The following is a 14,688-nucleotide window of genomic DNA, read 5'->3' as shown; positions in this document are numbered from 1 at the left end:
TTATCAAGGTGCCAAATACCATCTGCACAGGCATGGGGAAGCAGAGCCAGTGGAGAAGGATAACAGGAATGTAGTTCAGCAACACTGAAAGGGTCATAGGTTTGAGTGGTAACTCATCTGTTACTTTCTAACAATGATGCCATACCATCTGGTGTCATCTGCATACTAGCATCAGAAACTCACCAGGTTAAAGGGGGCCATTTAGGATTGCTCAGTGCAGAAATGTTCATTGCAGGAATCCCACTTAAACATCCCTGGATAATGTCCATTTGGGCTTTGTTTGAAGCCAGTCCCCCTCCAAAAGCACTGAATCATTGGTTCTACTGTTGAATTGCTTTTTCTGTTAAAAAGATTTTCCTAACACTTCCTATAATAGAACTCCATGATTCAGTATCCTATCCTGAATAGGTCTCAGCCTTCTTCTGGATGACATTCCTAGGTATGGGAAAAGCGCAATCATCTTCCTCCTCAGTCATTTTCTTTAAAAGGATAAACATGCCCACTTCTTCCACTTTCTTGTCATATCTTAGTTTTCAGTCCCCTAGTCATTTGCACTGCTCTTGTCTGTACCTTCTCCACCATGTTAGACAAAATTACTTAGTGGTGTCCAAAATTGGATATAGTACTCAAGACAGTTTGGACCAATGCAGAATATAGTGGACCTCTTACTTATGATTTGGAAATTATACTTCCACTGGTGCAGCCTAAAATCACATCCACCTTTTTTGCAGCCACCTCACATTGTTGATTCATTTTTACCTCGTGATCAGCTACAATTTTAAAACTCTTCTCACAGATACTATTTTTACAAGTACAGATCCATTTTTCTAACTTATCAAGATCATTTTTAATTATGTTTGTCTTCTAGCATGTTAGTTGTTATCTGATTTAATTCTGTATCATCTGCCTATGGGAGGAAGGTTTAAAGCTAATCTTGGGCAGGATCAGAAACCGAAGACAAAGCTTTTTTCTCCTGCCTGCCTCTGCCTTAATATCCTTTTCTTCTCTGCCTAAAGACTACCAGGAAAGGGGTGCTCTTGCCAGAGGTATGAAAATAGCGCAAAGGGCTTTTAAAGGCCATCCTGCTTTTGGGGAGACTTGCACTATTTTTCCTAGATTATCCTAGAGAATTCCATAACTTTCCATAAGCCCGACACAGCATTTCCTTCTGGAACTTCAGGAGACTTGGCAACAATAGCATCTCAGCACACTGTTTATCACGAATCTTCCAAAGAATCGCACAATCTTCCTTCTTTTTACCCGAGAAGGTTGATATTTTCCATTTCAGCAACATGAAATCCACAAAGTTTTCCCTGCAGTAGGAAAAATTTCTCAGTTGGTGGAAGAGACTTGGGAAGACTTGAGCCACAGCATTCCCATAGGGTTGCTTTAAAATTAAGCTCAGAGCACAGCAGTATCATCCCAGCACCCAGAGTATCAGGAAGGACTACAGTTCCCATTATCCATTACCTAGGGTGCCTGGAACCAATGGGACCTGGAGTTCAATAACATAGGGAGAACCACTTATTTTTTGCTTCAGTACAGCTTCTTTATCTTAAGTAGAGAAATGTTGGGGACTAATACCTACTTCAAAATCTTTATTCCTTTGAAAGCCCTTACCTCAGAGGGGCACAACTTTGCCTGAGTTGAGGGCTGGACTTGACATAACAAGTAACATGCCAGGGGAAAGGGAGCCTGCTTCAAAAACCAATGTTGATTTCCTTTCATTTCCATTAAATAGAAATAAAATTCAGTTCATGTGATTACTCTCCAGTTATTTCCTAATTCACTATTATTAAATGACTGGAGAGACTCTAATAATCCCATTTGGCATACTGTTACAATTTGATAAAATGGAGGTCTCTGGGAACTGTAAGTTTTTCAGGGCCACTGATAATCCTGATTTATAGGCTGTAACTTCTGATTTAGCCAACTTCCGAAAGTTCTTTTTTGCTAAGAGATGGGCCTTCACAGAGTCAGGATCAACACTGGTAGTCTTGGGCAGGTCATGGGGCTTGATGGCTTGCAGAACCCACACCGATACTTCTCTACTCCCCACCCCCTTTTAAAATAAAATCCAACACTATATTCCTCAGCAAAGCTACCTGACTGGGTCCGGCTACATTTAAATTTCCCCACAGTGTCTGAGGAGTGCATTGGGAGAAATGGAAATTGTGGCTAGGACAGCTGTCAGCCATGTTTCCAATCAGGGCCAGATATAAGCATCAGCCCACTGGAGGCCCTTTTGCTCAAAAGCTCTTCAAACTTGCGACAGGCTCTTTCCATGCACTCAGCAACACCTTAGAAGCTTCTAATCAAAGACAGATAATCTGGCACGCTCCAGATGTTTGGCCTTTAGCTCCAATTAACCCCACCCATCATGGACAATAGCAAAGGACTGTGGGAGCTCTGGTCCACAATCTGTCTTTCAAAAATGAAGGCATGTAAATGTTAGTTCCAAAGTTAACGCTAAGCCATGTTAGTCCACAGTAGCAAAAAATCAGGAGGTAACACCTTTTCCAGCTAACGTATTTTATTAAAAGGTGTAAGCTTTTGTGAGTGGCAGCTCACTTCATCAGATGTATAGAGTAACTACACTGATGTAGGATTTAAAGGTAACTCCTGCTCTCTAGCACTGGCTTTACTTGTTCTTGATTTTAGCTATGCTTTAAAGATTACTGGTGTTCTTTTACTTTCATCTGGGTTTTTTACTGCACCCATTTTTTTACAGTTTAGGCTGCTTTTATTAAGTTCCAGGTTTGGCTTCTTTCAATTGGCTCTTTTGTTGAAAATATGGCATTAAAACTGACTTAGGGTGGTGTTAATCTCTTGTATGAGAGATAGCTGCTTTTTACTGTAAGTAGCCTTGGGAAGGCTGCAGTCACTGAAAGGCAACTAAGAAATGCCTTGAATTAAACCAACAAATAACATGTCAAGTTGTGAAGATGCAATAATGCCCTAAACACTGAAAACAACATTGGCAGCCCTTCTCTGTTCAGGCCCATCTTTCACAAAATGTACCAGCAGTACCTCTAGGAAGAGACTTTTCCCAGAGCTGAAGCCCATAGTACCACAAACTCCCACCGACTCATAAAGATCACATCAAACTCAAACTTCAGACCCTGTGACTCCGTTTCCTTGGCTCCGCCAGCACTGAAATGGCCTTGGTCACTTCGGTTTGGGTAAACAAGATAGAAACCTGAGACCCCCCGCCTCCCAATGGGGAGTGGGGTTCAAGGACAGACAACAGCTTTTGACTTCCTATGGGGCTTCAGCTCATTTGCAGTAGATATTCGCTGCTATCTACTAGGCTGGCGCCTTTGTTGCTGTCCAGACGCTCTTGCTTCATGTGAAGGAATGGTGGCTCAGCACACACCCAGGCTCTTCCAGTTGAATGGATCTCAGCCTAGGTAAAAAGCTTTGCTGGAGAGCTGAAAGAAAAACTCACTACCAGATGGAGTCACAGACAACACTGCCCAAATAGCCATTTAGTATGGAGCAAGCTGGCCCACTTGTGCAGCAGAAGGCTGGACTTCATGACTTCGAGCTCTGATTTTGCACAATCCCACTGTGTAAACTGTCAAAGAAATTCTTCTGGAATTTACGCATGTACTTAAAACAGAACTGGAGGGGAGATGTTGGGTGTAGCAGGCCTGAATCAGTGGGGCTTTCTTTTCTCAGTGTGAAGATAGCCCAAAATTTAAATCAGAACTGGCATCTTTTTGGGTTCTTCATATGATCTATAATCCTCCTCTTTCTAATGAACATGGTTCAGGGACATGCTAGAGAGCCAGTTTGGTCTAGTGGTTAAGGTTCTGGGCTAGAAACCAGGAGGCTGTGAGTTCTAGTCCTGCCTTAGGCATGAAAGCCGGCTGGGTGACCTCTCAGCCCAGCTCGGTGCAATGTAGACTAGCCTCCTCATGGGGTACCCCAGGCAACATGGCTTGTCATGGCTAAATAGTCTACACATCCGGCTGCTGGAACTCACAAGGATTTCCCAGCAAGAAAAGCAGCATGAACACTGAACTGCTATGCCATACGATTAAAAAAAAAAAGGGACATGCTAAGACCCTAGTATGAGAAACAATACCAAAGGCCATGGTATAAATAAAGTATCCCCGGTTTATTGAGATGGAATAATGATCATCCTTCATTCCTTACAAAGACAGATTAGAAATCTCATACTGGCCATGGAGATGAACTGGTAATGAGCCAATTCATAGCTCTATGTTCCTTACTTGATTATTGTACACCATATGCACATCATTCATTAATCAGTCACAACCACCAGCAAAACTTGAGTTTCAACGTGCTGCCTGCTACTGGAGCTAATTCAGGTGTTCACCTGCCAATCACTATGTGCCTGTTCATGAACTTGACAGTCCTTAACAGCATCTTTTGCATAGAAATACTAACATGTGAAAGATTCCCCACTAATTATACAAGTTCAAGACTGCAAATGGAATGACAGGGATTCTGTGTACCAACTCTCTGATGGAGAGCCATGTACAAGTGGCTCCAGCATGTGATTCCCACATGAGAAAATCCTGCAAGCCAGAACTAATACTAATGATTACAGAAGGGTTACCAAAGAAGTGGATGAAAAATCTTCCACTCAAATCACTTTTTGGTCTTGATCATGCATGCTCATTTCATCACTTGATTGTTACAACAGCAGAGTAATTACTAGGGCATGTGGATCTACAGCCAATATTAGTAACAGTCACAACATGCATGCCAGTTCAAATGCTTTTTTTGTGTGTGTGGTGGGCTCAGAGGCTCAGCTCAGTTCCCTCCTCACCCATAACCACTGAACTAACAGAAAAATCAAACAACATTTATTCATGTAAGAACCAGACTTTCAAATACATCTCTACTGGAAGTTCAAAGCACCAGGATAAAGTATGTGAAATGACTTTTCAAATAAACATTCTGAATGAGCCTAAGGAGATTACAAAAGGGAGGGAGAAAGAAAATTTATGTGGGTTAGTCTTGGAGGAGTTCAAAGGGTCTTCTGCAGGAGAAGGTGATAAATCCAGCTTCAGGGAATAGAATGGCTGGGTTCACCCAACACACTTAACCTGGTTACTGAATTTACCCATTTTCTGGATTTGGGTAATATACTGGACCTCAAATTAACCAAACAGACTGGACTTGTACATGTCAAATCAGGAAAAAAAATTCAATTAAACAAGCATAGCATACCGTGCAAATGCAGTGCCTAGGTTGCAGCTGACCTGGTTAAGTGTATCATGTGAATTCAGCCAAAGTGCATGTTCAGCTTTGAAGACTGGGCTGGGGATATGAAATAAAGAATAGCTAGGAAATTTCCCAGAGAGAGATTATATTAATCAGAACTAGGGTTGAACCCCAAATCTCTTTCTTGATCTCTCTCTCTCACACACACACATATCTTCAGAATATCAGACAAGAATGAAGACCAGAACACCTCTGTGCACATGCAGAATGACTTTTCCTCTCTCTTCAGCAAAGAAAATCAAAAACCAAAGTACCCCGCCGCCGCCGCCGCCGCCAAAGCCCCAGAACCTGTTGTTTTAGAAATGAGAGGAGGCTAAGAAGAGGGCTTCCAAAAAAGGGGGCGCTATCTGCGTGGAAAGAAAGATAGATCAGGAATCTCTGGTGGGTCACTCGGTTACATTCAGAAGGTCAGGTGAGGACAGAACCGGAGGCATTCTGGTTGCGGGCTGGAGCAGGTTGGCAACCGCTTCTCACAGCTCAGAAAGGATGCCCTTGTGGACTGGGATGGTGGGAAATCCCGGCGGGGATCCCTATTTATAAAGGGAGGAGACGTCGCACACATGCCGGAGGAGTCGAGCGCGAGAGGCTGGCTGGAGAGGTCGCGGGGCGGGAGGAGGCGCAAGCGATCGCGACCCACCTTCATAATGCCGGCGGCAGGGGCAGCCTTGGCCAGGCCGGGGGGGTCCCTCTCGGCCGAGCTGCTGCGGCTGGTACCCGCGGAGCCGCCCGAAACGGAGCGCGGAGGGCTCAGGTCTCCCGGAGCTTCTGTAGCGGCCGCAGCACCTTCTTCTTGCAGAGGGACGCGGGGGGGCCCAGGCCGGGGCGAGCCCGAGGGAGGGACGCCGGGGGTCCCGTCCGCCATCCCCCCCCCGGGGCTCCCAGCAGCCGCACCAGCTCGGCCCGGTGGGGGTGCTCAGCGGCTGCCCCAGCGGCGCCCTCCGCCTTGTGCGTCTCCGGCCACCGCGCGCTCCCACTCCTGCCCCGGCGTCAACGTGCCTTGTCTCGCTTCGATTTGCTCTGCCTCGCCGGCGAAGGAAGGAGGGACGCAGCGAACGACCGAGAAGCCGCCGCCGCCGCCGCCGCCGCCAGGGTAGAGGGACGGCCGGGGCGGGGCCAGGCAGAGCACGGCCGCCCCTCTCAGCCTCTCTCCAAACGCTCTGCGGCCCCGCGCGCGCGCGTGTGTGTGCAAGCGCCCCGCCACGTCTCGCCTCGGTTGTGTCGGGCGTTAAAAGCGAACGTGTGTCTTACGCTTAGAAAGGCCTGGCGATGCCCGCTTTAGGCTTGTTCACACATGCAGACCCATTTTTCGTTGTTGAGTGGAAAATCAAGCCATGATTTGGAGAACGCCAGGCTCTCTCAAATGAACAGCGCCGCAAATTTATGTTTTTAAAATATATACAAGCACACCTTTCTTTTATATAACTTAAATGCAATTCTTTTCAGTTAAAACAGTTCACACGCTCCTCGAGCAACTGCCATCAGGATCAAATGACCTGCATGTCACTGGGAATAAATCCGAGGCACCGCAGGCGACCTAACCTAAACCTGCCAAAAGATGATACGTGTATCAGTTTAAGAATCGGGCCTTGCAATAACGCCGGGTTTGAGTTCCGCTCCAGCGTCGATTTTCGGCGTATTGTAGTTCGTTCTTCTGATACGAGGCCAGGGATTTCTCGCTCCCTGTTTTATATACGCTTCATGGGGCAGGTGTGTAGAAGTGCAGAAATCTTTTCTCCTATTCCACTGTTTATTTTTTAAATTAATAGGGCTGCCAGTTAAATTAGGACTGTAGCAGTAGACAAAAGTTTTTAAAGAATTCCCCTGCGGCAGTTTTCCTGATTTAATATTTCTACCCCCAAAGGAGATACTTGCTCCTCTGGAAAAATACAGATATCTGTTCACAGCCAATCCTATTGTTCCTAAATTGGTCCTCTCCAGGTATGTTGGAATACAAACTCCATCCAAAACTAGCATGACAAGCAGCTGTAATAACTGGGAATTATGGGAGATGTAGTCCTGACACATAGGTGCATAGCACCTTGGAGAGGTCACCTTATAATCGTTTGACTTGATTCACAAAATACACTAAGTAGACTAAAGTGGATCTCATAATTTAGAGTCCAACAACTTGTGGGAACCCAGCACTGCCATATTAAGCATGTGTGAAACAAGCCATCACATTAAGCTGTGACGTATGTGAAATCAGCAAAAGACATAGCATGTTGTGTTAACCCAGATTTAGGGCATTGGGTAAACTAAACCTGTTGGAGCAAATAGTAGCTGGGGAGAGTGGGTCAAAGTGAAAATAGCTTTAGCACAGGAAGAAACAGTTTAAAAATCACCTTGTCCACACTTCGACACCATCTGTGTCCCTGCCCCACAAACCATGTTTTTCTCCCTGAAATATGGAAGGACTTGATGGCCCCAAAGTAGAATGGTGGTCAGGCTGGTCCAAGGCCTATGCTGCCCAAAGATGAGGTCTCTTCTCCAGATTACATACTCTGGAGGCCATCTGGCTAGCTGCTGAATATTGTTTGTACACTGGCAACAAGACAGACAGTATTTTCCACAGCACCTGAGGGAAGCAGACCAGCTTAGTGGCAGCAAGGCAGACCATGCTGGCACACCAGTGCTCTTCTGCCATGCTGCTGCTACCTTCTCCCCACACCTGCTGCCTGAAGCACCTGCTTCAGTGTTGATAGCAGGGCCAGCCCAATTGAAAGAGATTATGACTATGATAGTCCAGTTAGACCCAGCTACCTAATTAAATTGGAATGCCAGGCCAGGATTTTTGGGTTTTTTTAAAAAATTAGGGCCTATGATGGGTAACCACTGGAAGTTTGGTGGTTGCCCAAGAATGCCAGATGCCAAGTGGCCCAGTCCAAGGCATGTTGGTTAAGTGTGCAATGCTGGCATTCAAAATAGAATCTAGGGCTGATCTTTGAGGAGCCGATCAAAATAAGCTGCATTCTTGATTCCTTTTTGCCCAAATATTCCAAATGTTCTTTGCCCCATCCATATCTCCTATCTCATTTACCTGCCTTCTAATCACAAATATGTATGTATGTATGTATATGTATAACTTCAAAGCTTACATTCAGGATGGTAGACATGTTCTGAATCACATTATCTGTGCATTTGATACATTATATATGATTTATTCATTCTGGAGAAAATCTGTCTATGCATTGACACTGTTGACACTGACTTAATGGCACATAATCATAAATCATATGATTTATATGGAAGAGAATTAAAACAAACAAAAACAAGCTATCTCAAGGCATTTCACCTTTACCAGGGAGAATCATCTTCAAATAAATCCCTCTTACCAGCCATAAAATGTTAGTAGCCGATAATGGTCAAAATGAGAAAAGACATGCACGATGCCTTTGCATGGCGCACAAAGTCTAGACTGGTAGAAACCAGCAATCCTGGAATGTTGGGCAAAACTGGTATGTTGGGGAGCAACTGTATTCAATGGTAATCAAGCCAACTATTTTTACATTGGGTGAGGGATGTCCCTCCTGTGCTCTGATTCCTTTTTTGCCTGCCACTAGTGATAAAATCTCATGTCCAAAAAGCTTTTGCCCAACTACAGATAAATTCACACAGGCAGCTTCTGCAAACTTTTCTTAATCAACAACTCAGTTGCCTGAATATTAACAAAATTAGAATGCAAAGATAACCTTATTGTGATTATAGCATTGCTACATATATCTGCAAGAGCCAGTATCGTCTAGTGGTTAAGGCATCAGGCTACGAACCTGGAGACCATGAGTTCTAGTCCCGCCTTAGGCATGAAGCCAACTGGGTGACTTTGGGCCAGTCACTCTCCCTCAGCCCTAGGAAGGAGCAATGGTAAACCACTTCTTAAATCTTGCCAAGAATACTGCAGAAACCTGTCCAGCCAGTCGCTAGGAGTCAACACTGACTCAAAGGCAACGGAATATAATATATACATATATTTGCAGAGGTAACAGACAAAATAAGTGGCTGAAATTCACTGGTGGGCAAAAAAGGAGCAAAAGTCCCCTCCTGGTTTTTGTTCTAGCGTAGAACTTTTTACAATTAAAATAAAGCCACTGCTGGGTGGCTTGACTGGGATGACAGCCTCTGCTTCTGAGATGGCAGAAGACTACACTTTCTTCTCTCCATCTTTCATGCACATGCAAGGAGGAGGATGGAAAAAAAGAGAAGGTATGGGCACTCTACCTTCCTATCACAGTGTCTGGAGGCCAGAAGAGATGGATAACTTAAAAGGAATCTTCATTTCCAAACTGGACAAAATAGGGAACTCAGAACAAACTCTGGGTACAAAGTGCAGTCAAGATGTTCTGCTCAAGGTCTGATCAACATGCTACATCTTTAAACAACTTAATATGTTAGACAAGCAAGACCTTTGACTAGATTTACACATCACTAAATCAGGTTTATTTTAGGGATACTAAAGCTGGGATGCAAATAGTCCAGATGACCATGAGATAACAGGAAAGAGATACAGAAAATGCTAATTGTTTGCTGCCTTCTAGGAGTCATTTGGATGTTTGCAACCCTTATCTGTTAGCTTTAGTTTATATAACAAACTACCCTCAGCTGAATTTGTCTAATACGCCATGTTATAAATCATGATTTACAAATGACAGTGGTGGTTGAATTTACACATGCTAAGTCAAAAAAGCAGCAAACCACATTATGCAGTATATGAACCTAGCTATTATCTTTCAGTTTGCAAGAAAATTCTTAGTTTGGTCAAAGATAGTTCATATTTACCACATACCACTTGGGAAAGTAATGAAATGGAGATTAGCATTGGCTAATAGAGTATTTGATTAGAGGCTCTTGGCCACAATTCTTGTCTACCTGTGAAGTCTTCTTGGAAAAGTCAGGATCCAGTGTTGTTGGGAATGTAAACTAAGTAGGTTGCCTTGAGTTTTCGGAGGAAGAGATTTATGTTCATTTGTAACTTGTGGGTAAAATCTTAGGGGAACTATCTTTCATAGAAATACATTCAAATTAGTCCCTTCGGTGAAAATAGTTCTTGATCATGTGCCATGATCATGATTTTGCTGTAAAAATTCTTGAGGTCAGCACTGTCTCCTGAAGTGGGTTTCAAAAGATGCTGGAGGAATATTCTCCCCAATTAAACCCTAAGGGTAAATAATTATCCTATGGTCTCTCTAAGCAAATTCACTTGTTGGAACATTTATCCCCTCCTCCATTTTTTTGACAACTGGCCTAGAACATGCTGGCTGGGGAATTCTGGGCGTTGAAGTCCACACATCTTAAAGTCACCAAGGTTGAGAAACACTGGCCTAGAAGGACTACCAACCTCTGGTCTCTGTTGATCACTGATAGAGAAAGTAGAATGAGATCCTTGGAAATAGGCATTTTCTAACTGGCAGGATAGGTCTACAAGGGCCAAGACTCAGGGAAGATGCTGCCTTTCTAGAGAGACAGCAATCACAGTGTAGCTAAACCCACCTAACCCTGCTGAGCACCAGCTGTGGCATCAAAGCTGGAAGAGAAGCTCTATCCTTGCATATCCATGCAGGAAGGGCCACACTCTGCTATTGTAACAATCAAGTGGCAGCAGCTGAAGGGGATAAGGCAGGAAATAGGGCCAATCCATTAGCCCTGTCAGAGTCCTTCTTTCCTTGAATTATAACTAGCAGGCTATTACTTAAGAACCAAAATGTAATTTTAAGAAGGGATGCCTGAACTTGTTTTTCCCCCTTTCAGTACCATTCTTTCTGTCTGTTACCTCATTTAGATTGTTCAACCAGTGAGCTAAACCATGGTTTGCTTAACTCTGGTTTAAGCTGAGTTGGCTTAGTTCACACAACATGCTAAGTCCACTGAACAAGCCACTGTCAGGCTCGCTTTGTACCCCTGCCATGAAACTATTGCTACATGCATCAACCAACGTGAGAGCAAACCTGTGTCAGCATTTGCAGCTTTGCAGACAGAGGATTGTTAATCACATTCCTTCACAAGTTGTTGGAGCCAAGGATGTGCTGATAAGACACCTGGACTCTAATTAAGTCTAAGGAACTGGGAGGGGGAAGATCAGGAGTGAGAATGGGCTTGCTTGTGACAGGGTGGAGAAACTGTCAGAGGGAATGATTTAGTTTGAATGCTTTGGTGCCAAAACGTTAATCAGAGCTTTGCAACTGTCCTGTGTAATCGGATTTTAATAAATGAATTCTTTAAGCTTCCTAATGGACGGTCCAGAGAATTTCTCAAGTTAAGATCCTGGTACTGAGGCTGTCACGGCCACACTGTGTGTTGTATGAATCAGGTGTGTAAATCTATAGATGGTGTTTTTCCACCTGACAATGTGTAAGCTACTTTGAAGGCCTTTTTGGCCCAAGAGCAGGGTAAAAAACACTAGGAGCAAATACCAAGCATTTTTCAGAGTGTTTCCAATTCTTCAGGTTCTGAGTGGGGAAGAGTGATTTGGGTATATCAGCTAATAGAGAAATAGCAATACTTACATTGGTATTGTGAATGCAACAATAAAGCTCATTAGTTGTCTTCAGAACACTGGTGGGGAACATGTGACCCTCAAATGCAGCTGAACTACAGTTCCCAATAGCACCTCTCAAGATGGCAGATGGGGAGGAATATTGTGACCTGTAGTTCACCAGATGTTTTAGACAAGAACTTTGATTTGCAGGCCACTACCCTAAAAGATTATTCTGACTTTTTAATAAACTGTTTAAGCACTCTCTAGCTTAAACAAGCATTTCAGGGATCCAGAAGTAAACAGTATGCTGACAGTACAAGTTAAAGCAGCCTTCCACTCTCCAGGCTGCCAGACGTATTCTGGGAGTTGCTATACCATCACAACCAGAGGGTGCCAGGTTGGAGAAGATTGAGTTAAAGCAGTATCTCTTCCAGTTTCCCAAGCTGTAGCCCTTCTTGCAGGCTCCTTGCCAAGTGAAACTGCTTTTCTGTCCTCCTTCCTTCCTGCAGATGGGTGGGACTCAAGAGCCATTTTAGTGCAGCTTCAGACAAAGGGTTCTTTGTGAAATTGCAAACTGAGAATATCAGTCTTGAATGGCACAGAGTGGCTTATCATGGGGAAGTGGATGGGAAGTATAGCGGAGGGCATATCCTTATTTTCCTGATTGTGTAGACCAGTGTTTTTCAACCTTGGCAACTTTAAGATGTATGGACTTCAGCTCCCAGAATTCCCTAGCCAGTTGAAGTCCACAAGTCTTAAAAGTTGCTGAGGTTGAAAAACACTGGTGTAGATCATAGCTGCTTTCAAAACAACTGAAGGAAAGATGTCCTTATTTCTAGCACTTTGTATTTGAGAACATTTTTGCAATTTTGCCAACCTGATTACTGTGATTAAGACTGTCCAGCATAGGGAGACATTTGCAGGAATTGGGTTCTTGGTTGCCCTACAACTGACTCCATTCTGGATAGCTGCTATCCCCACATGTCCCCTTCACATGAGAAGAATTCTCATATAAAGAGATTTTTTTCTTCAATAAAGAGTTCACCCTCTTTATTCGAGGTGTCCATAGAAGCCAGGTGCTCATTGAACTTACAAACTGATTTAATTGAAAAAGCTGCATTTGAGTTTTATAAATAAATATGTATTTGTATATATGCACATATTTTAGAAACATACCAGTATGTTTTGCTAGTGGTGTTCATTTGAGAGAGCCTAACATGCTCACAGATCAAAGCTTGATTTTGCACTCATCAAGTGAGACTGCTGGCCCCAGTTAGTCACAGAAGTCCCTCTGGGCTCTTAAAGGCTACACTAGAAACCAATGTATAATGCATTTTTTTTAAAATCAAAGCAAGCTGACTGCTCATCATTTTCCCACCCCATCCTCCATTTTTAGGACACTTTTTTTTAAAATGGCTCTTAAACATGCAAATACATCCACTGAAGTCAATAAACACAGCCTGTATAGAAATCAACTATGTCTGAGAAAACAAACAGGTTTTGGTGGAGCATATAGAGTGCAGTGTGAGCACTGGATGCATTGAAATGTATGCTCTGCTGTGGGGAGAAAAAGGGGGCTTTTTGACACACTTGCAATTGCAGAAATGGTTGGAGAAATCTCATCCTTGTAGCTTAGAGAGAACCAGATGCCCATCCAGATTGAAAAAATATTGACATTTGAGCGCTCTCTGCTGACTGCGTTGTGTATATACAAGAAGGCAGAAATGGATTTCTGCCTTTTTACCTTCTGTTGCAAGGAACAGAAGGTAAAAAGATTACACCTTCAATGGGAGCCCAGTTTTAGCTCACAATACACCAGGCATTGTATAGCCACTTTCAGAATGCCCTTCCCGTAAAGCAAAATGAAAGCAAGTAGTTAAAATGTCTGCAAGTAGCGGTTTTTGGTTTATTCTCAGTGTATGTTAGTGCTGGCTAGTGTTCTCAGGCAAAATGCTTAGAGGCATTTTACAAATCAAGTGAACAATGCTAGCCTGTTTTTCACTCTTGTTCCTACTTGTATGCTCAGAGAGTGGATGACTACAAGGAGTGGCTACAGGCAGAGTGAGTAGCTGGGCAGCATGTCCAAAGAATCAGATAATATTGTGGATGAGGAAATTTAGCAGCAGTATTCCAGATGTCCAGGAATGGTTGTCGGAAATGTGTGATTTATCCACCTTGGAAGAGGCAATATTCTCTACTAATCAAAGGATGCAGCAGTATGTGTTACTATTGCAGCGGTTCTGTAATATCTTACTATAGTATCTTGTATTGTTCATATTATAGTGGTGAATTCACTGATAAACCAGTTACTATTAATAAGTATAAATTATAAATTATTTTTTTCCTTTTTTTCCATCTTAGTTTGTATTAGTTTGTACTTTTATTTCAAATGTATTTTCTTCTTTAAGATTAAAGATTGTTTTGTTAAAATGATAAAGATTATCAATTAAACAAAGTGGATGGGAAAATTCATTTTCTCTTCCTCCTCCCCTTTTTTCTGGGTGGGTGGGTGGGTGGGGGGAGCAACACCTTTTCTTTTCCTTATCTGACATTCTGTATTCTCTCTCTCCCACACTATAACTAGAAGTCTGAATTTATCTGCAAAAATTATGAAACTAGGCCCAGGACTGCATAAAATTAGGCCAAGGTTGTCCATCTTTGTTGTAAGCAAATGAGAGAGAGAACACACGCACAAACATGTCTGTGTGTGTGAAGAGTCCAAAGGTTATAGTCTTCCATTTTTAACCATCACTGCTTCTCCCATCATTTTAAATTACAAAATGATCCATTTAAGAGCTGATATAGTCACTCTGATAGAAAGTTACAGTGATGTTGTAAAGCAGAAGTACAGTACGTGAGCCAAGGACCACAGATGAATCTTGTAGAATGTGTGGGCTATATGGGTGGAACAAGAGGAAAATGGGTGTGATCCAGGACATGTTCAATATAAATGCCTCATC

At 43.1% G+C, this 14,688-nt stretch overlaps 1 protein-coding gene across 1 annotated transcript in view; it reads right to left on the bottom strand.

Moving 5' to 3' along the window:
- The window catches only part of LOC134495357 (inactive phospholipase C-like protein 2), a 48,400-nt gene extending 42,073 nt beyond the window's left edge, over positions 1-6,327 (bottom strand). The window contains exon 1 of the mRNA XM_063300739.1: positions 5,897-6,327. Coding sequence (XP_063156809.1) covers positions 5,897-6,121 — 225 coding nt within the window. The 5' untranslated portion in view covers positions 6,122-6,327. The remainder of the gene's footprint in view (positions 1-5,896) is intronic.
- Between the last annotated feature and the right edge of the window lie 8,361 nt (positions 6,328-14,688).

Source organism: Candoia aspera, chromosome 4 (genome assembly GCF_035149785.1).
Source record: "Candoia aspera isolate rCanAsp1 chromosome 4, rCanAsp1.hap2, whole genome shotgun sequence".
In the NCBI taxonomy this organism is placed as follows: domain Eukaryota; kingdom Metazoa; phylum Chordata; class Lepidosauria; order Squamata; family Boidae; genus Candoia; species Candoia aspera.
Note: the sequence above shows the minus strand (reverse complement) of the source record. Positions and strands in the feature narration are given on the sequence as shown.